The following is a 27,697-nucleotide window of genomic DNA, read 5'->3' on the forward strand; positions in this document are numbered from 1 at the left end:
TACAGCAACACAGCTGGTTATGTACTGGAGCTATACAGATTCTACAAAAGCACAGCTGGTTATATACAGGAGTTACAGACCACAGCTGCTTATGTGCAGGAGCTATACAGATTCTACAGCAGCACAGCTGTGTATATACAGGAGCTATATAGACTACAGCAGCACAGCTGCTTATGTACTAGAGCTATACAGATTCTACAGCAGCACAGCTGGTTATATACGAAGTTACACAGACTCTACCAGCAGCACAGCTGCTTATGTGCAGGAGCTCTACAGATTTTACAGCAGCACAGCTGGTTATGTACAGGAGTTGCACAGCTGCTTATGTAAGGGAGCTATATACTCTACAGCAGCACAGCTGGTAATGTACATGAATTACACAGACTCTACAGCAGCACAGCTGGTAATGTACATGAATTACACAGACTCTACAGCAGCACAGCTGGTAATGTACATGAATTACACAGACTCTACAGCAGCACAGCTGGTAATGTACATGAATTACACAGACTCTACAGCAGCACAGCTGGTAATGTACATGAATTACACAGACTCTACAACAGCACAGCTGGTTATGTACAGGAGCTGCACAGACTCTACACCACTTCAGCCAGTTTTTGTCTATGAACTATACAGTCTCTACAGCAGTACAACTGTCTGTTTACAGGAGCTACACAGATTACAGCAGCAAGATGGTAGGAAATGTTTAATGATTACTTGAGTTGCCTAAGTTTGCATATAGGACACAAAGGAGCATTAAGACAAAATCCAGGGAAAAGGAGATTATAGCCTTCAAGATGATTTTGTGTGCACGCCTGTTGGATTAAGGCATATATCAATATTTTGTCCATTTTGCTGCACAATATTGACCTGCGTGCTTTTGCCATCCCCTGACCCCAGCTTGTTCCAGACATTCGATTAAAGTATAAAAGTCACATGACACCGCGCTGCTGTAACAGATATTACCATATATTTAAAAGTACAATGTACAAAAAGAAATCTCTTATAAAATAAGTAACAATCGATGATAAATTGTTGCATCTCTTCTCCAACACCAGCCCTGCCCCCACCAGGTTCATGGCTGTACAGGGATCATAGAAGGGGGATGTTAAAGGGAAACTGCAGTCCAGTCCCTGATAACACCCGGTACCCGTGATGGGGTTGGAGTGTGACACAGGCGCGTGGTTGTCAGGTGGAGACTACTGTCCCAGTGCTTGCAGAGCGGAGAGGAGACTTTTTTTTACTGGAGTCTTGCTTTAATAACCGCTGGGATTTTAGGGACCTGGGAGCCATGATATTCATGATTGGTGTAAAAGGACAAAAAAAAAAATGGAGTTCCCCTTTAATCTTGCAATACCTCTAAGAATAGCGAGTGGACGTTGTGTCTTCATTTCTGCGGATCTGTTGCCCTTTTGTGTTTGCTACAGAAGAAGTTATCGACTTGTTTGAGATTGGATTCTGACGGTGTTTGCGCAGATGTTCAGGTTGCAGAATGCCGCCGCCGCCGGAGACTCAGAGGGGATGAACAGGAGATAGAAAACTGATTAGAAAGGTTCTCGCTGGGAGCGGGGTGGAGGCGCAGAGCGCGACCTATCGTCCAAATCGGAAGCTGAAGCCGCCTTTCTTTCGGTTGTATCCGTTCAGTTCCTCGGCCAGAGATCCCAGGGCAGTGGCGCTGCGCTTTTCCAGTTCTGGCTCCTGGTTTTCCACTTCGTTCCCATCTTCTCTCCTTCCAAACCTGAACCGGAATCCGGCCCTCTCCTTCCCGAAGCCCTGCAGCTCCTTGGCCACACTGAATAACGAGGCCGGGTCAGTGGACTTCTTATCTCTGGGGCCGTCAACTTGTAGGAAAGGTCCAGAGATGTCTGCGGCCCGGTCAGGCAGGAGCTGCCATAGGTGGACTCTCTCCCAAGGCGCAGGGTCCTCCATCACCTCCTGCAGACTGCAGCGGGACCCCCAGACGAGGAAGAGCAGGAGTGAGACTCCATGTGCACCGCGCATCTAGGAGACAGGATGGCGTGGGGTTAGATACACAGCTCAGCAGACAGTATCACATAGGATAGGATTAGATACACGGCTCAGCAGACAGTATCACACAGGATAGGATTAGATACACAGCTCAGCAGACAGTATCACACAGGATAGGATTAGATACACGGCTCAGCAGACAGTATCATATAGGATAGATACACAGCTCAGCAGACAGTATTACACAGGATAGGATTAGATACATGGCTCAGCAGACAGTATCACACAGGAGAGGATTAGATACACAGCTCAGCAGACCATTTAATACAGGATAGGGTTAGATACACGGCTCAGCAGACAGTATCACACAAGATAGGATCAGATACACAGCTCAGCAGACAGCATCACACAGGACAGGATTAGATACACAGCTCAGCAGACAGTATCACACAGGATAGGATCAGATACAAAGCTCAGCACACAGTATCACACAGGATAGGATCAGATACACAGCTCAGCAGACAGCATCACACAGGATAGGATTAGATACACAGCTCAGCAGACAGCATCACACAGGATAGGATTAGATACACAGCTCAGCAGACCATTTAATACAGGATAGGGTTAGATACATGGGTCAGCAGACAGTATCATACAGGATAGGATCAGATACACAGCTCAGCAGACAGTATCACACAGGATAGGATTAGATACATGGCTCAGCAGACAGCATCACACAGGACAGGATTAGATACACAGCTCAGCAGACTGTATCACACCATTTCTCTTATATGCTCAGTAGTAGCGTAGCTACCGGGGGGCAGAGGGTGCAGGCGCCCCGCGCCCGATGCTCAGAGGGGGCCCACCCGGAGCTATGCTACTGTAACTGTATCGGCGCACACAGCGTTACATTCTGCGGCAGAGCAGGAAGAATCGATCTCCCTGCTCTGCCGCCCAGCTGCTATGGGGCCCCTGAGCAGGTGAGGGGGCCCGGTGCCAGCAGTGGGCCCCCCGCCTGTTATCGCAGAGTCAGCTGTATCAGCATTTAGCTGATACAGCTGACCGCAATGATGAGGGAAGGAGCGCTCCGCTCCTTCCCCCATCATCCCCCTGTCAGCATCTGACGTCGGTGACGCTGACAGCGGACGCGATGAGTCACTGCCCGGCGCCGAGATGAGCGGGAGCTCAGAGCAGAGCAGGAACCAGGAAGAAGAGAGGGGAGTATTTATTTTTTTAAGGGGTGCTGCATTATACTACAGAATCTGCCTATGGGAATGGGGGTGCTGTCTTATACTACAGGGTCTGTCCATGAAGGGGGGTCTGCCTAATGCTACAGGGTCTGCCTATGTGGGGGGGTCAGCCTAAGGGTATTTGCACACGTAAGGATTTCTTTCAGAAAATTCCTGAAGAAAACCGTACATTTTCTGCAAGAAAACTGCATGCGTTTTTTTCGCTTTTTTTTCCGGGGCTTTCCCAATGCATTATATAGCGGGAAAACGCAAAATTAATAAACATGCTGCGTTTTTTAACACGATGCTTTTTTTTGCATATGTATGCGTTTTTTATGTGTTTATAGCAACAACAAAAAACAACGTGTGCTGCCTAATACTACAGGGTCTGTCTATGGGGGGTTTGACTAGTACTACAGGGTCTGTCTATGGGGGGTCTGCCTAATACTACAGGGTCTGCCCCTGGGGGGGGTCTGCTTTATAGTGCAGGGTCTGCCTATGGGGGGGTCTGCCTAATACTACAGGGTCTGCATATGGGGGGTCTGCCTAATACTACAGGGTCTGCCTTAAACTACAGGATCTGCCTATGGGGGGTCTGCCTTATAGTACAGGGTCTGCCTATGGGGGTGCTACCTTATACTACAGGGTCTTCCTATAGAGATGCTGCTTTATACTACAGGGTCTGCCTATGGGGTGCTGCCTTATACTACAGAGTCTGCCTATGGGTGCTGCCTTGTGCTATAGAGTCTGCCTATGGGGGGTGCATTATACAATATAGAGTAGGCCCATGGGGAGTGCATTATACTATATTGAAGACTATCTGGCCCATTATACTATATTGAGGACTATCTGGCGCATTATACTATATTGAGGACTATCTGGCGCATTATGCTATATTGAGGACGATCTGGTGCATTATACTATATGGAGGCTATCTAGAGTGGCATCATACAGTGTGGGGATTACAGTGTTGGAGCCATCAAACAGTTGAGGCTACTAAGAGGTCAGTATACTGTGTATAAGGGCAGTCTCACACATCCAGATAATTCCGGTACCGGAAAAATCGGTACCGGAATTATCAGTGTCCGTGTGCCGGTGCGTTTCTGTGGCACATCAGTGTGGCACACGTGTGCCGCCCGTGTGCCCACTGGGTACCACACGCACCGTGCAGGAGACAGCGCTAAAGTTTAGCACTGTCCCCTGCATCTGGTGCTGAAGCCGCGATTCATATCTTCACTGCAGCAGCGTTTGCTGTAGAGAAGATATGAATAATCGTGTTTAAAATAAAGCTCCATGTGCCCACCCCCCTCCCACCCCCTGTGCGCCCCCCCGCTGTTATTAAAATACTCACCCGGATCCCTCGTTGGCTGCCGCTGCTTCCTGTCCTGGCCGCACCTTGTACTGTATGAGCTGTCACGTGGGGCCGCTCATTTACAGTAAGGAATATGCAGCTCCACCCCTATGGGAGGTGGAGCCGCATATTCATGACTAATGGGCAGCCCCACGTGACCGCTCATACAGTACAAGGTGCGGCCAGGGCAGGAAGCAGCGCCAGCCATCGAGGGAGCCGGGTGAGTATTTTAATAACAGCGGGGGGTGGGGGGGGGGGGTTGGGTGCACAGGGTTGGGCACATGGAGCTTTATTTTAAACACGATTATTCATATCTTCTCTACAGAAAACGCTGCTGCAGGGAAGATATGAATGGCGGCTTCAGCACCAGTGGGGGGGACAGCGCTTACTGTAGCGCTGTCTCCTGCACGGCACACGGACTGCACACGGACAACGTTCGTGTGCGGTACGTGTTTTACACGGACCCATTGACTTTAATGGGTCCGTGTAATCCGTGCGCTCCCACGAACACTGACATGTCTCCGTGTTTGGCACACGGAGACACGGTCCGCAAAAAATCAATGACATCTGCACAGATGCATTGATTTTAATGTGTCTACGTGTGTCAGTGGCTCCGGTACGTGAGGAAACTGTCACCTCACGTACCGGAGCCACTGACGTGTGAAACCGGCCTAAGAGGGCATCATACTGTGTATAGGGGAGCTGTAAAGGGGGGAGACTCAGGACATTATTAAATATAAAGTGGGCACTTATTGTTATAGGGGAACTAAGGTTACGGTGACTGTCAAAGGGGCACATAGGGCAATATTACTTTCTAGGGGGCAAAGTATGGGCACTGTTTTCTAGGGCACTTGCAACCGGCATTACTATATTATAGAGGGGTGCTTTAGAATTTAGAGGGCACAGAGAACCACACAGCAGGTGCAGTAATAGGGACACATAGGGCAGCAGCGGCTCAGTATTGGAGTATCAGGTGGAGTGATAGGGACACATACGGCAGCAGCAGCTCAGTATTGGGGTATCAGGGGCAATAATAGGGTCACATACGGCAGCAGCTCAGTATTGGGGTATCAGGTGGAGTAATAGGGACACAGGGCATCAGCGGCTCAGTATTGGGGTATCAGGGGCAGTTATAGGGTCACATATGGCAGAAGCGGCTCAGTATTGGGGTTTCAGGGGCAGTAATGGGAACATACGGCAGCAGTGGCTCAGTATTGGGGTATCAGGAGCAGTAATAGGGACACATACGGCAGCAGCGGCTCAGTATTGGGGTATCAGGAGCAGTAATAGGGACACATACGGCAGCAGCGGCTCAGTATTGGGGAATCAGGTGCAGTAATAGGGACACATATGGCAGCAGCGGCTCAGAATAGGGGTATCAGGGGCAGTAATAGGGACACATACGGCAGCGGCTCAGTATTGGGGTATCAGGGGCAGTAATAGGGACACATATGGCAGCAGCGGCTCAGTATTGGGGAATCAGGTGCAGTAATAGGGACACATATGGCAGCAGCGGCTCAGAATAGGGGTATCAGGGGCAATAATAGGGTCACATACGGCAGCAGCTCAGTATTGGGGTATCAGGTGGAGTAATAGGGACACAGGGCATCAGTGGCTCAGTATTGGGGTATCAGGGGCAGTTATAGGGTCACATGGCAGAAGCGGCTCAGTATTGGGGTTTCAGGGGCAGTAATGGGAACATACGGCAGCAGTGGCTCAGTATTGGGGTATCAGGTGGAGTAATAGGGACACATACAGCAGCAGCGGCTCAGTATTGGGGTATCAGGGGCAGTAATAGGGACATACGGCAGCAGCGGCTCAGTATTGGGGTATCGGGTGGAGTAATAGGGTCACATACGGCAGCAGCGGCTCAGTATTGGGGTATCAGGAGCAGTAATAGGGACACATACGGCAGCAGCGGCTCAGTATTGGGGTATCAGGAGCAGTAATAGGGACACATATGGCAGCAGCGGCTCAGAATAGGGGTATCAGGGGCAGTAATAGGGACACATACGGCAGCGGCTCAGTATTGGGGTATCAGGGGCAGTAATAGGGACACATATGGCAGCAGCGGCTCAGTATTGGGGTATCAGGTGCAGTAATAGGGACACATATATGGCAGCAGCGGCTCAGTATTGGGGTATCAGGGGCAGTAATAGGGACATACGGCAGCAGCGGCTCAGTATTGGGGTATCAGGGGCAGTAATAGGGACATACGGCAGCAGCGGCTCAGTATTGGGGTATCAGCAGGAAGAGGAGTTTGTGCAGGTTGGGAATAGATGGTAATGGGGCTGGAAGATGAGAAGTGAAATGTCTTTGTTGTATTCTCTGCAGATGAGTTGTTGCTGGAAGAAGTTGTCATGTCGGTCTGGGCCAGATGGAAAAGACGGGAAAAGTGACGACTCCATCATAAAGAAGGTCAGCGGTAAGTCATTATTTGTAACTGTGCTGTGATCTATGTTCTGTAGGGTTGGTATCTACCACTGACCATATGGCGGTAATATCCATGTTGGTCGTTATATAGAGATTATCTTCAGTAACAGCGCAGTCATCTGCTGAGGTTCTCCTCCACTATTAGGGGGCGTCACCGAGTTGTAATCAAGGTCACCTGGTTAGGGGACCACTCAGAAGCTTCACCCTCCCTGAACCAAAACCCTAGCTACGCCTCTCAGTAGCGCCCCCTTACTCCCGGCTGTTTGCCGCTTTAGAATCCGATCTCTTTTGCTTTCATAGAACGTTGTGAGTGATAAACCCCCGATATATCAGAGGTCCGGAAGGTTGGGGTGTGCGGAGGCCGTTGCCTCGGGGTCCCAACATTGCGCCTCCCCTTCCTCCGCTGCTTCAGGCTCCGTATGAGGACGACACCTCATGTAGGAAATATATTACTATTCTGTGCGCCCCGCGTCCCCTGACGCCCGGGAGGCCCCGACTTTTGTGGCCGTTTTGTCCTTTTATTAAGGATGACCGCTTTGCTGAACATCTTTTAGTTTTCTTATAGAATTAATGTTGGGGTTAATCTGGGCTGATGTGAGGAGGAGGCGACTGCTGTGAGTGCTGCCATGGAGCAAACGTTGTGGAGAACAAGCCAGGATGAGTCACTGCCAAAAAAAACAAAACCAAAACCGTGATGTGCAGAAAGCCCGGTGATCGGCATACGTCCTTAGTCCACAGAGGGGGGAGCTGCGGTATAGGGGTCTGCATTCTGGGGTCAGTATTTAGAGGGCAGCATTGTGGGGTACATTCCAGGGTTATTCTTTACTCATTATAGGGTCTTTATGTATACCCCTTGTGAATGTAAATTTTGATATGTTATTAAAAAAAAAAAAAATGGGGCAATACTTATCCCATCTTTTCTCAGCATCTGAGAGGCCGCTGCCACCACTGAACACTGTCTGTATCACACGATCTCCGCAACCCCAAATCTGCTGGGGGCCAGTGATTGGGGAGCAGGGGCGGATTATCAGAGGGTCAATATGGGCGGTAGCCCAGGGCCCAGTGGTCTGGGGGGGCCCTGAGCTACCGCACAGATTGACCCTCCGCTAATCGTCTGAATGCCCGCCGGCATTTGTGTGCCCCCGGACCCGGTGGGCAGAGAGAGGGGGCCCGCATCGGGCCCCTTCTCATCTGCTCACCGGGCCCTTTCCGGCGCTGCGGCGGTTTCCTATTGACGTGCGGGCACACGCCCGCACGTCAATAGTTAACAACAGCTGCCAGCCAATTGGAGGCTGGCAGCTGAAGTCGGCCGCAGCACACACGTCGCCGGCGTCTGACGTCATTGTCAGTCGCTGGCGAGTGTGCGCTGCTGCAGGGAGCTCGCCGCCTGGAGCGCGGACAGGTGAGGAGACTGCTTGTTTTTTGTTTTTTTTTTTGGATCAGTTAACGGTGGACACACTGGGGCAATGCTGGAGGACACACTGGGGGGCAATGCTGGAGGACACACTGGGGGCAATGCTGGAGACAGTGGGGCAGATTGCTGGAGACAGGCAATGCTGGAGACAGTGGGGCAGATTGCTGGAGGACACACTGGGGGCAATGCTGGAGACACTGGGGCAGATTGGAGGACACACTGGGGGCAATGCTGGAGACAGTGGGGCAGATTGCTGGAGACAGTGGGGCAATGCTGGAGACAGTGGGGCAGATTGCTGGAGACAGTGGGGCAGATTGCTGGAGACAGTGGGGCAGATTGCTGGAGACAGTGGGGCAATGCTGGAGACAGTGGGGCAATGCTGGAGACTGGGGCAATGCTGGAGACACTGGGGCAGATTGCTGGAGGACAAACTGGGGGGCAATGCTGGAGACACTGGGGCAGATTGCTGGAGGACACACTGGGGGCAATGCTGGAGACACTGAGGCAGATTGGAGGACACACTGGGGGCAATGCTGGAGACAGTGGGGCAGATTGCTGGAGACAGTGGGGCAGATTGCTGGAGACAGTGGGGCAGATTGCTGGAGACACTGGGGCAGATTGCTGGAGGACACACTGGGGGGCAATGCTGGAGACACTGGGGCAGATTGGAGGACACACTGGGGGCAATGTTGGAGACACTGGGGGCAGATTGCTGGAGACACTGGGGCAGATTGCTGGAGACACTGGGGGCAATGCTGGAGACACTGGGGGCAATGCTGGAGACACTGGGGGCAATGCTGGAGACACTGGGACAGATTGCTGGAGGACACACTGGGGGCAGATTGCTGGAGACACTGGGGGCAGATTGCTGGAGACACTGGGGGCAGATTGCTGGAGACACTGGGGCAATGCTGGAGACACTGGGGCAGATTGCTGGACACACTGGGGGTAATATGCTGGACACACTGGGGCAGATGATTGCTGGACACACTGGGGCAATGCTGGAGACACTGGGCCAGATTGCTGGACACACTGGTGGTAATATGCTGGACACACTGGGGCAGATTGCTGGACACACTGGGGGCAATATGCTGGACATACTGGGGCAGATTGCTGGACACACTGGGGGTAATATGCTGGACACACTAGGGCAGATTGCTGGACACACTGGGGGCAGGACTGGAGGCATGGGCAGAATGTAGACACGGGGCATGATTGGCGACATGGGGCAGGATGAAAGACATGGGGCAGGATTGGATCATGGGGCAGGATGGATACGATGGAGACAGATGGGGCAGGATGGGGAGATCATATGGTATAGAATGGATACTCATGAGGGCAGGATGGGAGAACATATGGCTGGAGCCAGGAATGAGATAAACGGGGCCAGGATGGGGAATATTATTACCATAGGGGCTAATTAAGGGATATTATTACTGCAGTGATGTATTTATTTTATTTTTTGAGTATACTGTTTTAAATGGGGGGGCGGTCCTGTTACTGTGTAGAGTGACACTATATCGCCTTTTTATCTTCATGTGGTGTAATGTAGAAGTTGTGAAAAATTAAGTAATGTGTTCTACAAGCGGAGCTCGAGATAACTGTTATTTCCTGCAGAAACGAGTCCTGGCTGGAAGAAATGATGGCGGTCTGTGCTGGATGAAAGATGAAGGACTTCACCTAGAGACGTCACTGGTGAGTCAGTGTTACCTATACACTGACACTATGTACACAGGACCACTGTATATAGTATAATGTCACCAGTGATCACTGTATTACCTATACATTATATACAGAGCTCCTGTGTATAATACCACCAGTGATCTCTGTATTACCTCTACACAGACACTGCATACTAAGTACAGATCTCCTGTGAATACTGGCACTTATGGTGATAGTATATTGTTTTTTTTATTTTTTTTTATTACTGATCAGTATTGTAGTATTCAGTCACTATGTGGTGGTAATCTGTGGTCTGGAAATGGTGTTATGGTATTTGTCCCTTGTATGTGCTATTTGGTCACCAAGTGGTAATATGTGGTCTTGACATGGTGCGGTGGTATTTGTTCCTTGTATGTGATATTATTCGATCACTGTGGTTGTAATTTGTAGTCTGGTCATGGTGCGGTTGTATTTGTTCCTTGTATGTGATATTATTGGTCAAGATATACCTAAATTGTATTGCAGATTTTAACAAATATTTAATAGGTTACAGTAGAGTAGGGCCCGGCCTTTTTTCTTGAATAATCTGGTTCGGGTATATCATGAACCCCGTCACATGAACCCTGTCACATGACCGGGGGGGGCCCACAGTGTGTGAACAGCCCGGGGCCCTGGCTACCCTTAATCCACCCCTGTTGGGGAGGAACCAGCCGCCTCCAGGTCCTGGACTGAATGGGATTATTGGGGGGAAGGTGCTTTTCACAGTTTTCCTGTTGTGCTCCATCCACCAGAGTAACTTGGGTCAAATGTTAGAAATCATCTCCATTAGGAAGCACTCGGTGGTTCTTATAGTTCTGTCACATTCAGAGCTGGAATCACAATTCTGCTGGGAACCCGACAGCAGCCACGTTTAGGTCAGACGCTTTTTACTCAGGTGTAAGGATAGTTGGATTTTGTACTGACCAGCAGGGGGCACTGGAAGTTTTAAGACTCTGCGGTGTAAGAAGACAGCAGAATTTTGAATGCAGCTTTGGATGTGACTCAGGATAATTGCCTTCCTCCTGTTTTGTGGAGAAATACCTTAAAGACACAGTACAGGTCAGACCACCATCACTCTGCGTCTGGATTCTGGATGTCTCAGCCCTTCTCGGGTGTTGATAAATCAGAATAGCGGGTGATTATTCGCTATGCTAATCCCTGCAGGATGGCGCGGCGTTATCTGTGACTCCGGACAGTGATACATTGTGTCCTTGTTCTCTGCAAGTCAGCACAAACCACGACAAATAATGCAAAATACGCTCCAGCGCGCCATCGGGGGACGCAGAATGACTTGCACTTAAAGGGGCACATAGACCGTCCCGTTGTTCTATGATCAAATGGACTGCAACATTTTTGTGCTTTGATTTCTCTTCATGCTGCCAATGAATGGAAATTAAATGTATTGTTTACATCCAGAAGCTGAAAAACCGTCCTAACCTGGTCCTGCAGCGGCTCGTCCAATGCAACCGCATAGCCCCGAACCTCTGTGAAAAGACACGTGTAACACTCTGAGGTCTCCTAGGACTGTATACAGCCTCTAATCCAGCTCTGTAATGGAAACACAGCCAGTAATCCCCCAATAACAGCTAAATTCTCTGAATGGCTCTCACTGGGCGTAAAATTGTGTTCTGCACTGAAATCCTGCCCACCGGAACCAAACCCCGCCCACTAGAACCAATCCCCGCCCACCCCATCAATTTTATTGTCTGTCTACGAGTAGGCGGGGTTTCATCCACAGTAACCTGTCAGCAGGATTGTGTCAGCTCAGCGCCGTTATACTGATTAAAATGATACCTGGGTTAATGAAATCTGTCCTGTGGTTGTTCTGTTTGTAGTTAATGATATGCTCGTGCTTCGGGGGGCGGCCTGTGTGGGGGGTTTTCATGTGGTGCTCTGCTTAGATATTCATAATGCAGCCTGCTGACAGGTCACTGATCCCTCACTGACCTGCCCACTAGTTTACATAATGAATATTATATATATTGAGGAAAAAATCTACAGCAGGAAAGTAGCGGCGCCTGCGCTGCAGCATAATCACATGTGTAAGGTGCATTTAATTGTTTTATTTGATGCTATTAATAAATTCATTAAAAAAAAGTGTTTCAAAATCGCACCGGCTGCGCCTACACAGTAGCATCTATTGGCAATGCAGGTGCCGGCAGCGCCATCTTGCTACAGAAAAAAAACTGGTGGCACCTGCGCAGTAGCAGCTATTGCATTGCCGATAGATGCTACTGTGCAGGTATGGCGGAATCATTTTGCGACTTTTTTTTTTTTTATGGATACCATCAAAGAAAATAATTAAATACACATTATAGATGCGATCATGCTGCAGCGCAGGCGACACCATCTTGCTGGAGAGAGAAAAAAAAAATTGCCTCCTCCAGAAGCCATACACATGAATATATGATCAGAGCACCACAAAGCCCCGTCCACATGCCACATAGCCCCACCCACAGGCCGACCCAGAGCACGGGCATATCATTAACTTAAAACTGTAAAGATTACACAACAACCTCAAGACAGAATTCATCACCAAGACAGGCCGCCATCAGGGAAGTAAATGCTCTTACTACTGTATGGTGCCCGGTGAGCAGCAGTACAGAGCAGTGCCCGGGGCCCGCCTCTTATGCTTCTGCTCACTGGGCCCCATCATGCACTAAAGTACTGTGCGCTGCAGCGCAAACGTCAGCGCTGGGGCCCGGGAGCTTTCTCGGAGCCATGCATGACCATTTAACCTTGAAGGCTGCGCAGCTCCCACTCCCTCTGCCTTCTCTGGACTTCCGGTCAGGTGACTGTGCGTACGCGATGACGTCATCACGTATGCGCCAACATCTACGAGAACACCAGAAGCTGAGTAGCGCCTGCAGGGGAACGTCTGTGAGGCAAGTATGAAAAATGTTATTGTTTTTCTTTACAAAATGATTATGAAATGGGTGACGGGAGGAGGAGGGGGACTGCACATGATGAAGTGTGCCTGGGAGGTTGGACAGCACACGATGTAGTGTGTCTGGGAGGGTGGACTGCACATGATGAAGTGTGCCTGGGAGGGGGACTACACAAGATGAAGTGTGCCTGGGGGGGTTGCACATGATGAAGTGTGCCTGGAAGGGGGGGAAACTGTACATGATGAAGTGTGCCTGGGAGTGGGACTGCACACGATGAAGTGTGCCTGTAAGGGGACTACACAAGATGAAGTGTGCCTTGGGGGGTTGCACATGATGAAGTGTGCCTGGAAGGGGGGGGGGGAACTGCACATGATGAAGTGTGCCTGGGAGTGGGACTGCACAAGATGAAGTGTGCCTGTAGGGGGACTACACAAGATGAAGTGTGCCTGGAAGGGGGGTGGGAACTGCACATGATGAAGTGTGCCTGGGAGGGGGGACTGCACATGATGAAGTGTACCTGCGGAGGGGGATGGGACTGCACATGATGAAGTGTGACTGGGGGGCGGGACTGCACATAATGAAGTGTACCTTACCTTGAGGGGGACTGCACATGATGAAGTGTGCCTGGGAGGGGGGACTGCACATGATGAAGTGTGCCTGGGAGGGGGGACTGGACATGATGAAGTGTGCCTGGGAGGGGAGACAGCACATGATGAAGTGTGCCTGGGGGGAAGGGACTGCACATGAAGTGTGCCTGGGCGAAAACTGCACATGATTAAGTGTGCCCGGGAGGGGTGACTGCACATGATGAAGTGTGCCTGGGAGGGGGGACTGCACATGACAAAGTGTGGCCGGGAGGGGTGATTGCACATGATGAAGTGTGTGAGGGGGGCTGCACATGATGAAGTGTGCCTGGGGGGAAGGGACTGCACATGAAGAAGTGTGCCTGGGTGAAAACTGCACATGATTAAGTGTGCCCGGGAGGGGTGACTGCACATGATGAAGTGTGCCTGGGAGGGACTGCACATAATGAAGTGTACCGGGGGGACTGCACATGATGAAGTGTACCTCGAGGGGGCTGCACATGTTGAAGTGTGCCTGGGAGAGGGGGCTGCACATGATGAAGTGTGCCTGGGAGAGGGGGCTGCACATGATGAAGTGTGCCTGGGAGAGGGGACTGCACATGATGAAGTGTGCCCGGGAGAGGGGACTGCACATGATGAAGTGTGCCTGGGAGGGACTGCACATGATGAAGTGTGCCTGGTGGGGGGCACTGCACATGACAAAGTGTGCTCGGGAGGGGTGATTGCACATGATGAAGTGTGTGAGGGGGGCTGCACATGATGAAGTGTGCCTGGGTGGAACAGCACATGATGAAGTGTGCCTGGGAGGGGAGACTGCACATGATGAAGTGTGCCTGGGGGGAAGGGACTGCACATGAAGAAGTGTGCCTGGGCGAAAACTGCACATGATGAAGTGTGCCTGGTGGGGGGCACTGCACATGACAAAGTGTGCCCGGGAGGGGTGATTGCACATGATGAAGTGTGTGAGGGGGGCTGCACATGATGAAGTGTGCCTGGGTGGAACAGCACATGATGAAGTGTACCTGGGGAGGGTGACAGGACTGCATATGATGAAGTGTGCCTGGGAGGGACTGCACAAGATGAAGTGTGCCGTTGGAGGGTGACTACATGTCGAAGTGTGCCTGGGGGGACTGCACATAATGAAGTGTACCGGGGGGACTGCACATGATGAAGTGTACCTCGAGGGGGCTGCACATGATGAAGTGTGCCTGGGAGAGGGGAATGCACATGATGAAGTGTGCCTGGGGGGGTTGCACATGACGAAGTGTGCCTGCGGAGGCGGGACTGCACATGATGAAGTGTGCCTGGGGGGGAAGCGACTGCACATGAAGAAGTGTGCCTGGGGGAAAACTGCACATGATGAAGTGTGCCTGGGAGGGGGGACTGCACATGATGAAGTGTGCCTCGGGGGGGCTGCACATGATGAAGTGTGCCTCGGGGGGGCTGCACATGATGAAGTGTGCCTCGGGGGGGCTGCACATGATGAAGTGTGCCTCGGGGGGGCTGCACATGATGAAGTGTGCCTCGGGGGGGCTGCACATGATGAAGTGTGCCTCGGGGGGGGGGGGGCTGCACATGATCAAGTGTGCCTGGGTGGGACAGCACATGATCAAGTGTACCTGGGGAGGGGGACGGGACTGCACATGATTAAGTGTGCCTGGGGGGAAGCGACTGCACATGAAGAAGTGTGCCTGGGGGGGATGGGACTGCACATAATGAAGTGTACCTGGGGGGGGGGACAGGACGGCACAAGATGAAGTGTGCCGTTGGAGGGTGACTACATGTCGAAGTGTGCCTGGGGGGACTGCACATGATGAAGTGTACCGGGGGGACTGCACATGATGAAGTGTACCTCGAGGGGCTGCACATGATGAAGTGTGCCTGGGAGAGGGGACTGCACATGATGAAGTGTGCCTGGGAGAGGGGACTGCACATGATGAAGTGTGCCTGGGGGGGGGGGGACTGCACATGATGAAGTGTGCCTGGTGGGGGGCACTGCACATGACAAAGTGTGCCCGGGAGGGGTGATTGCACATGATGAAGTGTGTGAGGGGGGCTGCACATGATGAAGTGTGCCTGGGTGGAACAGCACATGATGAAGTGTGCCTGGGAGGGGGGACTGCACATGATGAAGTGTGCCTGGGAGGGGAGACTGCACATGATGAAGTGTGCTTGGGGGGAAGGGACTGCACATGAAGAAGTGTGCCTGGGCAAAAACTGCACATGATGAAGTGTGCCTGGTGGGGGGCACTGCACATGACAAAGTGTGCCCGGGAGGGGTGATTGCACATGATGGTGTGTGAGGGGGGCTGCACATGATGAAGTGTGCCTTGGCGAAAACTGCACATGACGAAGTGTGCCTGGGAGGGGGGACTGCACATGATGAAGTGTGCCTCGGGGGGGGCAGCACATGATCAAGTGTGCCTGGGTGGGACAGCACATGATCAAGTGTACCTGGGGAGGGGGACGGGACTGCACATGATGAAGTGTGCCGGGGGGGTTGCACATGATTAAGTGTGCCTGGGGGGATGGGACTGCACATAATAAAGTGTACCTGGGGGGACTGCACATGGTGAAGTGCGTCTGGGGGGGACAGGACTGCACATGATGAAGTGTACCTGGCAGGGACTGCACAAGATGAAGTGTGCCGTTGGAGGGTGACTATACACGACGAAGTGTGCTTGGGGGGACTGCACATGGTGAAGTGCGCCTGGGGGGGGACAGGACGGCACATGATGAAGTGTACCTGGCAGGGACTGCACAAGATGAAGTGTGCCGTTGGAGGGTGACTATACACGACGAAGTGTGCTTGGGGGGACTGCACATGATGAAGTGTGCCTTGAGAGGGCTGCACATGATGAAGTGTGCCTGGGAGGGGGGATTGCACATAATGAAGTGAGCCTGAGGGGGACTGCACATGAGGAAGTATATCTGGGGGGGACGGGACTGCACATGATGAAGTGTACCTAGGGGGGACTGGACATGATTGTGTGCCTGGGGGGCTGCACATGATGAAGTGTGCCTAGGGGGGAAACTGCACATGATGAAGTGTGCAGTTAGAGGAGGAATGCACATGATGAAGTGTACCTGGGGGGATGGGATTGCACATGATTAAGTGTGCCGTTGGAGGGGAAATGCACTTGATTAAGAGTGCCGTGGGGGGAAACTGCACTAGATTAAGTATGTCGGGGGGGACTGCACATGATGAAATGCGACTGGGGGGAGGGGGAACTGCACATAATGAAGTGTGTATGGAAGAGGGACTGCAAATTAAGAAGTTGGGCGGTGTGGGGGACTGCAAATGAAATCAGGGGGGACGGGAGACTGCAAATGATGAAGTCAGGGGGTGACTATTTGTATATTAATGGTGGGTGCACATCTGTATTCAGCTGTGTAGTGTAGAAGAAAGGGAAAAAGTGGGGAATGTGCTCTGGAAGCAGTGCTCTAGATAACTGTGTGTTGTTTTATACAGAGACGAGCCCTGGCTGGAAGAAGTGATGGTGGTCTGCGCTGCATGAAAAAGAAAAGCAAAGATGAAGGACTTCAGCTAGAGACGTCACTGGCGAGTCAGTGTATTACCTGTACACTGACACTATACACCATATACTATATACAGAGGTCCTGTAAAAAGGTCACTGGTGATCACTGTATTACCTGTACACTATATACTATCTCATTGTAGATTGTAAGCTCTCACGAGCAGGGTAGTCTTGTGTTGCTTTAATTATTACAGTGGTCCCCAACTCCAGGCCTCGAGGGCCGCCAACAGTGCAGGTTTTCAGGATTTCCTTAGTATTCCACAGGGGTTGGAATCATCACCTGTGCAGATGAGCACATTACCACCCATGCAATACTAAAGAAATCCTGAAAACCTGCACTGTTGGCGGCCCTCAAGGCCTGGAGTTGGGGACCCCTGGATTATTGTATTGTTACTTATGACTGTTGTGATTGAAGGTGTTAAACTGTAAACCGCTGCGGAATATGTTGGCGCTATATAAATAAAGATTATTATTATTATACAAGCTCCTGGGTATAATGTCACTGGTGATCCCTGTATTATCTATATACAGAGCTATTTATGTCACTGGTGATCACTGTATTACCTCTACACTGACACTATATACAGCACTCCTGTGCATGTCACCTGTGATCACTGTATTATCTGTACACTATATACAGAGCTCCTGTGTAATGTCACTGGTGATGACTATTACCTGTACACGGACACTATATACAGAGCTCCTGTGTATAATGGCACTTATTGTGGTTTTTTTTTTATTAATGATTAGTATTATAGTATTTGGTCACTATGTGGTGGTAATATGTGGTTTGGTCATAGTGTGGTGGTATTTGTGCCTTGTATGAGGTATTATTCGGTCACTATGTTGTGGTAATATGTGGTCTAGTCATGATGTGGCAGTATTTGTCCCTTGTATGTGGTATTAATGGTCATTTTAAAAAAAAGGCACGTGACTCATTCCCTTAAAGAAAAATACATAAAAATATACGTAAAAAGAGTATTGGATATTCTGAGAAATTTTTTAATAGGTTAGAGTAGAATAGGGCCCGGCCAAAAGAGTCTACCTAGTCGTGGTGGTGGCTTAAAACACTTTTGGTCCAGAAGAAAAGCTGCTGGCTATCTACAGTATGTGATATGGTGTTTTATGGGAACTGTTAATATCAGATTAGTGAGGACTAGTGATGAGCGAATATAGTAGTTACTCGAGATTTCTCGAGCATGCTCGGGGGTCCTCCGAGTATTTTTTAGTGCTTGGAGAATTAGTTTTCCTTGCAGCAGCTGAATGATTTACATCTGTTAGTCAGCATAAGTACATGTGGGGGTTGCCTGGTTGCTATGGAATCCCCACATGTACTTATGCTGGCTAACGGATGTAAGTCATTCAGCTGCGGCAAGAAAAACTAAATCTCTGAGCACTAAAAAATACTCGGAGGACCCCGGAGCATGCTCGAGAAATCTCGAGTAACTAGTATATTCGCTCATTACTAGTGAGGACGTGGTGCAGAAGTTGCGTTATTCCAAGAGTAGGTGGTGGGACTGTGGAAGGTTTGAGGGGGGAAGGCGGAGCTGGAGTGGAGCCTGGACGGAGTCTCAAGGGGGCCCAAACATTTTGCCAGTATGGGGCCCTGAAATTCCCAGTGGCAGCCCTGAACCAAGGTATCATTATTTAGTATATCGGCACCGACCTGACACTTTATGTAGGTTACTCAGCACAATCCTGTTGACAGGTTCCCTTTAAATACGTATTAACCTGCGGTGAACATATTTTTAACAGAGATCCATTTAGGATCCAAAAGAGCAGGCTCTTTTTCGTGAGTGAAGCCAAGAGAGCCAGACTGTCTATTACCAGCGGCTGCATTCCCTGCCTTGGTTTTTATGCAGGCTCCGATAGTCCCTCTTGATTAGCTGTGCTATACCATGTGATGTGATACCTGCAAGGCATTATGGGGAATCCTGCATGGTTTCACCTGAGGCCATGTAACTTATGCAATGTTCTGCAATGTGTGAAACTGTGATGAGCATTCTTTTGGAAATTTGGAGAACGCAACCAATCATTAAGACCTACAAATTTAATAAAATTCAACACAAATTTGATTGTATCAGATGGATTTGTTAATTTCTATAATAAATAATCCATGAAATTTAGTGCGGAGCCCAAACTTTCCAACCCCATTGTCTTCCGTAAAGGAGCCAGAGACGTACAACTCTTCTGCCATTAAAATAAATAGAAAAAAACGTAGTATCTGATATTTGGCTCAAGGATTTGATGTCTATACAGGAAACACCGTAAACGTATCAACCAAATACCCTGTTTTTTACATCTTTTACTAGCACTTGCGGATTACTGCAACATTTTTTCAAACTGAGTGTTTTTGGTTTTACTATTCTCTTTTGTGTCTTCAGGTTTCTTGGTGGTGTGTGAACATGATCATACAGACTTGTTCACTGTGCAAGTAGCCCATGTGTTCCTGTTTCCAAGAAACACCGTGGAAGAGGGAAGTTAAAAATGAAGGGCAAATATCTAAAGCAGGTGGAGTTACCCTTTAAATCACTGGACAGAAGCCCTTGGGCTGCATCACTGGCTCTCGGCATTTGTTCCTCCACTATGTTGTCAGCACAAAGCTGTGAGCGGCTTATCGATAAATCCCTGATGGCTGCAGCAGGGTGAAGCCGCCGTCTCCGCATCTATTAACCTTACATCCCCGCATCTACATATACACTGACAGGCCGGACCGTTAAAGGGACAGCAATCAGCTACACTGCACAGGCCGGACCGTTATAGGGACGGCAATTAGCTACACTGCATAGGCCGGAACATTAAAGGCATGGCAATCCGCTACATGTGCAGACCGGACCATTAAAGGGACGGCAAACAGTAATCAGTCACATATATAAATACCTCCCATAGGGGTGGAGCCGCATATTCATGACTGTAATGGGCGGCACCACCTGACCGCTCATACAGAAGAAGGTTCGGCGTGGAGAGGACCCTTCGAGGGAGTCGGGTGAGTATTTTAGTAACAGCGGCCGGGCGCACGGGGTGGGAGGGTTGGAGGGGGGAGGGGACAGGGATCTTTATTTTAGTCACGAAAAAAAAAAAAAAAAAGGATTTATCATATCTTCTCTCTAGCGAATGCTGCTGAGAGAAGATATGAATGGCAGCTTCAGCACCAGATGCAGGGGACAGCGCTTACTTGTAGCGTTGTCTCCTGCATGGTCTGTGTGGTACCAGGTTGGCACACGGGCGGCACATGGCTGCCGCACGTGTGCCACGCTGATGTTCACGGTAAGCACACGGACACGGATAATTCCGGTACCAATTTTTCCGGGACCGGAATTATCTGGAGGATAGGCCTTAATGTGGTAAATGAATATTTTAGCTGACGTCTGTTTTGTCATGCAATATCTTCATAGGTGTATAGAGGCCCATTTCCAACAACCACCACTCCAGTATTCTTGTGGTACCTTGTGTTTGCTAACTGTGTAAGAAGGCTAATGGATGGTTAGAATACCCTTGAAAACCCTTGTGCAAGTATGTTAGCGCAGCTGAAAACAGTTTGGTTGATTAGAGAACCTATAAACCTGACCTTCTGTTGAGCTAGTTGACAATCTGGAGCATTTGTTGGTTCCATTAAACTCTCAAAATGGCCAGAAAAAAAAAGAACGTTCATGTGAAACTTGACAGTCTATTTTTGTTCTTAGAAATGAAGGCTATTCCATGTTTCTTGCCAAGAAACTGAAGATTTCCTACAACGGTGTGTACCACTCCCTTCAGAGGAGAGCACAAACCGACTCTAACCGGAGTAGAAAGAGAAGTGGGAGGCCCTGCTGCACAACTGAGCAACAAGACAAGTACATTAGAGTCTGTAGTTTGAGAAATCGATGCCTCACAGGTCCTCAACTGGCAGCTTCATTAAATAGTACACGCAAAACGCCAGTGTCAACATCTACAGTGAAGAGGCGACTACGGGATGGTGGCCCTCAGGGCAGAGTGGCAAAGAAAAAGCCATATCTAAGACTGGCTAATAAAAGGAAAAGATTAATATGGGCAAAGGAACACAGACATTGGACAGAGGAAGATTGGAACAAAGTGTTATGGACAGACAAATCCAAGTTTGAGGTGTTTGGATCACACAGAAGAACATTGGTGAGACGCAGAACAACTGAAAAGATTCTGGAAGAGCGTCTGACGCCATCTGTCAGGCATGGTGGAGGTAATGTCATGGTCTGGGGTTGCTTTGGTGCTTGTAAAGTGGGAGATTTGTACAAGGGATATTGAATAAGGAAGGCAATTAGCGATGAGCGAGTACTCGTTGCTTGGGTTTTCCTGAGCATGCTTGGGTGACCTCCCAAGTATTTGTTAGTGTTCGGAGATTTAGTTTTAATCGCTGCAGCTGAATGATTTACAGCTATTAGCCAGCTGGATTACATGTGGGGATTCCCTGGCAACCAGGCAACCCCCACATGTACTCAGGCTGGCTAGCAGCTGTAAATCATTCAGCTGCGGCGATGAAAACTAAGTCTCCAAGCAGTTACAAATACTCTGAGACCACCCGAGCGTGCCCGGGAAAACCCGATCAACGAGTACTCGCTCATCACTAAGGGTATGTGCACACGCTTCGGAAAACGCTGCGGATGCGCAGCGTTTCCGCAGTTGCGGGTCCGCAGCAGTTTCCCATGAGTTTACAGTTCAATGTAAACCTATGGGAAACAAAAAACGCTGTGCCCATGCTGCGGAAAAAAAGTGCGGAAATGCAGCGGTTTACATTCTGCAGCATGTCAATTCTTTCTGCGGATTCTGCAGCGGTTTTACAGCTGCTTCTATAGAAAACCGCAGTTGTAAAACCGCAGTGAAATCCACAGAAAAACCACGGTTAATCCGCAGCGGTTTTGCACTGCGGAAAAATCCGCAGTGGACCAGAATACGTGTGCACATAGCCTAAAGGCTATCACTCCATTTTGCAACGCCTTGCCATACCCTGTGGACAGAGCTTGATTGGGGCCAATTTCATCCAACAACAGGACAATGACCCAAAGCACACCTCCAAATTATGCAAGAACTATTTAGGGAAGAAGCAGGCAGCTGGTATTCTATCTGTAATGGAGTGACCAGCGCAGTCACCAGATCTCAGCCCCATTGACCTGTTGTGGGAGCAGCTTGACCGTATGGTGACCAAAAAGTGGCCATCAAGCCAAACCAACTGATGGGGGTGAAATTTCTCCAGATTACTTCAGCAAATGAACTGCTTGAATGCCAAAGGTCTGCAATGCTGTAATTGCTGCAAAGGGAGCATTATTTGACGAAAGCAAAGTTTGAAGGAGAAAATTATTATTTCAAATAAAAATCTTTTTTTTCGAACCTTGTCAATGTCTGGACTAGATTTTCAATTCATTTGGCAACTCATTCGATTAATAAAAGTATGAGTTTTCATGGAAAACACAAAATTGTCTGGGTGACCCTAAACTTTTGAACAGTAGTGTGTGTGTATATATATTTTATGAAGTATATTGACATACTAAATCCAATGCATTAAGGTAAAGAAAAGCAACTGAGGAAATATAATCCAGGAAAAAAAATACTTAAATAAATCAGTGTAGAATATCACAACAATTCGGTGCAGTGAAATACATAACAAGAACTACATTCTGTAAAAAAAAGTGTGCTAAATAAAAAAAAAAAAATGACAAATGCAAAAGATTAAAAGTAGTAAATAAAAGCTTGTAAGAAATTTGCTGAAATTTAAATTAAAAAATAATGCCCAGTTCTGCAGGTGCTACTTACAAGACTGAGATGATGAAGATTGTAAGGATCTGGGAGGATGAACCAGTCTGCGGATTTTCCTAGCTCTGGTAATGGATCTGTTTAATGCATTAGATTGCAGAACAGTAATTCCCAGCGAGTTAGTGCAGCATCGGGGGATTGAGCGACTTGGCCCCGAGCTCAATGGGTTCACTTCATTAGTGTATTGATTTTAGATATAAGAACAGAGTAACTATATTCTCAGGAAGATACAGGCAGAGCCGGCAATATTAGATTTACATTATCATATTAATTAGTGCTGGAGTGTGGAGCCGAGGAGAGGACAAGCTGCTGCAATACAATTCCCCACACCTGCACAGCATCAGCTTCTATAGACATGTCTGCACTGAGCACTATACAGTCATTAGCAGCCACCAGGGAAGGAAATAGAAGATTTAATCAGAATCATAAAATTCTCTAAAAATTAGGACAATTAATACAAAGTAGTTACTATTCAATAAGAAGAAAAGCTATGGTTATATATTAATTATATAGTTCATTCTACCTCTAGCCACCACTAGGGGGAGCTCCCTGAATACAGAGATACATGACAAGGTTCTGTCTGCAGCTACCACTAGAGAGAAATCCCTGTATACAGAGAGACATGATACCATTCTGTCTGCAGCCACCACTAGGGGGAGCTCCCTGTATACAGAGATACATGACAAGGTTCTGTCTGCAGCTACCACTAGGGAGAAATCCCTGTATACAGAGAGACATGATACCATTCTGTCTGCAGCCACCACTAGGGGGAGCTCCCTGTATACAGAGATACATGATAAGATTCTGTCTGCAGCCACCACTAGGGGGAGCTCCCTGTATACAGAGATACATGATAAGATTCTGTCTGCAGCCACCACTAGGGGGAGCTCACTGTATACAAATATACATGCTAAGATTCTGTCTGCAGCCACCACTAGGGGGAGCTCCCTGTATATAGAGATACATAAGATTCTGTCTACATCCACCACTAGGGGGAGCTCCCTGTATACAGAGATACATAAGATTCTGTCTACAGCCACCACTAGGGGGAGCTCCCTATATACAGAGATAAATGATAAGATACTGTTTGCAGCCTCCACCAGGGGGTGCTCCATCCATTTATAAGTAACATTTGTGATATTCTCAACCTATAATAGACGTCCCCCATACTAACAACTCTAAAAAAACTGCAGTGAGCTTCTCTAGTGGTGGCTGTATAAATCTGTATGTATTCATCTCCTCCTAGTGGTGGCTATATGAATCTGCATGTAGAGCGCTCCCTCTAGTGGTGGCTGAATAAATCTGCATGTAGAGAGCTCCTACTAGTTGTGGCTGTAAACATTTTTGAAATTGAGTGATATTCCTGTATTGGGAGGTGATAATGATTGCAGTAACCTAAGGTTACACCCCATCTTTTGCCGAACTTTGAGTTTAGGTGGCAAACAGTGCAAAATATTTTAATTATTCTGATACTGATTGCTATTTCCACACTTATAGAAACATACAGGCCATTAACACCCAGAAACTTATGAAGAACTTGCAGTCTTCATTGGCCCCAATCTTCTCCATCTCATGTACTGATTCTGCTCTGAAGCATTACAATGAAACCCTGCAAAGTGCTCTGGATGAAGCTGCTCCTCCTATACATAAAACAACTCGGCACAGACGGCAACAACCATGGCACACGCTGCAAACACGTTTCCTGCAGCGGTGCTCCAGGTGCGCAGAACGTCTGTGGAGAAAATCTAATCTACCCGAAGATTTCATCCATTATAAGTTCATGCTAAAGACATACAATTCTGCCCTTCACCTCTCCAAACAAACCTACTTCAACACCCTCATCACCTCCCTGTCCAATAACCCTAAACGTCTCTTTGACACGTTCCAGTCCCTACTCAACCCAAGAGAGCAGGCCCCAACCACGGATCTCCGTGCTGACGATCTGGCCAATTACTTCAAAGAAAAAATTGACCACATTCGACAGGAAATCATCTCCCAATCTCTTCATACCATGCACTGTCCTCCCTCCCCCACTGCATCTAGTTCACTCTCTGACTTTGAAGCAGTTACAGAAGAAGAAGTAAGCAGGCTCCTTGCATCTTCTCGCCCGACCACTTGCACCAGTGACCCCATTCCGTCACATCTCCTCCAGTCCCTTTCCCCGGCTGTCACCTCTCACCTAACAAAAATATTCAACCTTTCCCTCACTTCCGGTATTTTTCCCTCCTCATTTAAGCATGCCATCATACATCCATTACTTAAAAAACCATCCCTCGATCAAAACTGTGCCGCTAATTATAGACCTGTCTCTAATCTTCCCTTCATCTCTAAACTCCTCGAACGCCTGGTCCACTCCCGTCTTACCCGCTATCTCTCAGATAACTCTCTTCTTGACCCTCTTCAATCTGGTTTCCGCTCTTTACACTCTACTGAAACTGCCCTCACTAAAGTCTCTAATGACCTACTAACAGCTAAATCTAATGGTCACTACTCCATGCTAATTCTCTTGGATCTCTCTGCAGCATTCGATACTGTGGATCATCAGCTCCTCCTCACTATGCTCCGCTCCATCGGCCTCAAGGACACCGTTCTCTCCTGTTCTCCTCCTATCTCTCTGACCGATCCTTCACTGTATGTTTTGCTGGTTCCTCCTCCTCTCACCTTCCCCTTACTGTTGGGGTTCCTCAAGGATCAGTCCTAGGCCCCCTCCTCTTCTCGTTGTATACTGCCCCTATTGGACAAACAATCAGTAGATTTGGTTTCCAGTACCATCTCTATGCTGACGACACCCAATTATACACTTCTTCTCCTGTTGTCACGCTGACCTTTTTAGAAAACACCAGTGATTGTCTTACCGCTGTCTCTAACATCATGTCCTCCCTCTATCTGAAACTAAACCTGTCAAAAACTGAACTCCTCGTGTTCTCTCCCTATACTAACCTACCTTTGCCTGACATTGCCATCTCCGTGTGCGGTTCCACCATTACTCCAAAGCAACATGCCCGCTGCCTTGGGGTCATCCTTGATTCTGACCTTTCATTCACCCCCCACATCCGATCACTGGCTCGCTCTTCTTACCTGCATCTCAAAAACATTTCTAGAATTCGCCCTTTTCTTACTTTCGACTCTGCAAAAACTCTGACTGTTTCACTTATTCATTCTCGTCTGGACTATTGTAACTCTCTACTAATCGGCCTCCCTCTGACCAAACTCTCCCCGCTCCAATCTGTCCTGAATGCTGCTGCCAGGATCATATTCCTCACCAACCGTTACACCGATGCCTCTACCTTGTGCCAGTCATTACACTGGTTACCCATCCACTCAAGAATCCAGTACAAAACTACTACCCTCATCCACAAAGCACTCCATGGCTCTGCACCACCCTACATCTCCTCCCTGGTCTCAGTCTACCACCCTACCCGTGCCCTCCGCTCCGCTAATGACCTCAGGTTAGCATCCTCAATAATCAGAACCTCCCATTCCCGTCTCCAAGACTTTACACGTGCTGCACCGATTCTTTGGAATGCACTACCTAGGTTAATACGACTAATCCCCAATCCCCACAGTTTTAAGCGTACCCTAAAAACTAATTTGTTCAGACTGGCCTACCGCCTCAACGTATTAACCTAACGATCCCTGTGTGGCCTATTTATATATATAAAAAAAAACCAGGTTCCTCGCATCATGTTCTCATTCACTTTATGCAGTTAATAGCCCTCTGTGTCTGTACTGCTACATACTTAGGCAGTTAACTGGTTCATGCAGCTTTACATGAACACCCGATCCTTACACTATGGCCGGTCCGAATAACTAAAGCAATTGTTACCATCCACCTCTCGTGTCTCCCCTTTTCCTCATAGTTTGTAAGCTTGCGAGCAGGGCCCTCATTCCTCCTGGTATCTGTTTTGAACTGTATTTCTGTTATGCTGTAATGTCTATTGTCTGTACAAGTCCCCTCTATAATTTGTAAAGCGCTGCGGAATATGTTGGCGCTATATAACTAAAAATTATTATTATTATTATATTGTCAATTGGAAAAATGGTAAACCACGTAAAGCCTAGACCTGTATCTACCCCACTGTGTGTGTGTGCGCTATATCTGCCCACCATGCCTATATTTAGTGCAGAGTCTTGGTATTTTCCATGTTCCCTCTGCTGTAGATGGATATAAATTATGTATCAGCCTGTGCTCCTTACACGTGAGATCCGACATAAGCCCCCTGTACCCCACTTCTGCTCGGCACCATCTAAATCTCGAGTCTGATAATAATTTGGATGACTGTTTCTGATTGTTGCAGGCCTCCCCTCATTCCCCTGTACCAGAAATAATTCATGGACATGATATTCCTACATGAGCCTAATAATCAGCCCTGCACCCCAACGTACCACACAGCTCCCTGCGGTCCCTATCTGTGCCTGTCCTGTAAGCCCCTCTGGTGACCTCTGTGGGTGACACCATCAGATTTTGGGCTGTGATGAGCGAATACAGAACCTGTAACAATGTAAGAGTTGGATCCCAGAACTTACCTTGTAGTTGTCGGGAGCCCTGGAGTCCGGTGCTGATTTCTGCTGTGTTTGACCGTTCCCTTCACCCTCATTCTACCTTATAAATAAGGGTCTAGATTAATTGAGACGTCACTCGGTGGAGCCCTAATAGGGGAATTAGTGGCTGACATTCCTCAGGCTGGGATCCCATTCATGGGAAAGATGGTTACAGTCGCCACTACGCAAACCGCAGGCGCCGCTGATTGGTCACATCGTTCCAAAGTGAAGATTAAGTGTTGCGGATAATAAGGCTCATTAGCTCCATCATCATCGCTGCCTGCT

General features: G+C 48.7%; 1 protein-coding gene across 1 annotated transcript; it reads right to left on the bottom strand.

Moving 5' to 3' along the window:
* Window positions 1-691: 691 nt before the first annotated feature.
* QRFP (pyroglutamylated RFamide peptide) lies at window positions 692-27,446 on the bottom strand. The gene is made up of 2 exons (XM_069747531.1): window positions 27,398-27,446; window positions 692-2,001 (listed from the first exon to the last, which is right to left on the bottom strand). Exon 2 carries the CDS (start codon window positions 1,999-2,001, stop codon window positions 1,591-1,593), a length of 411 nt encoding a protein of 136 aa, XP_069603632.1. The 5' UTR covers window positions 27,398-27,446; the 3' UTR covers window positions 692-1,590.
* Between the last annotated feature and the right edge of the window lie 251 nt (window positions 27,447-27,697).

This window comes from Ranitomeya imitator, chromosome 2, assembly GCF_032444005.1.
Source record: "Ranitomeya imitator isolate aRanImi1 chromosome 2, aRanImi1.pri, whole genome shotgun sequence".
Classification (NCBI taxonomy): Eukaryota; Metazoa; Chordata; class Amphibia; order Anura; family Dendrobatidae; genus Ranitomeya; species Ranitomeya imitator.

Coding starts and splice junctions, on each gene's coding strand:
- QRFP (XM_069747531.1), bottom strand. CDS start 2,001: ATGCGCGGTGCACATGGAGTCTCACTCCTGCTCTTCCTCGTCTGGGGG.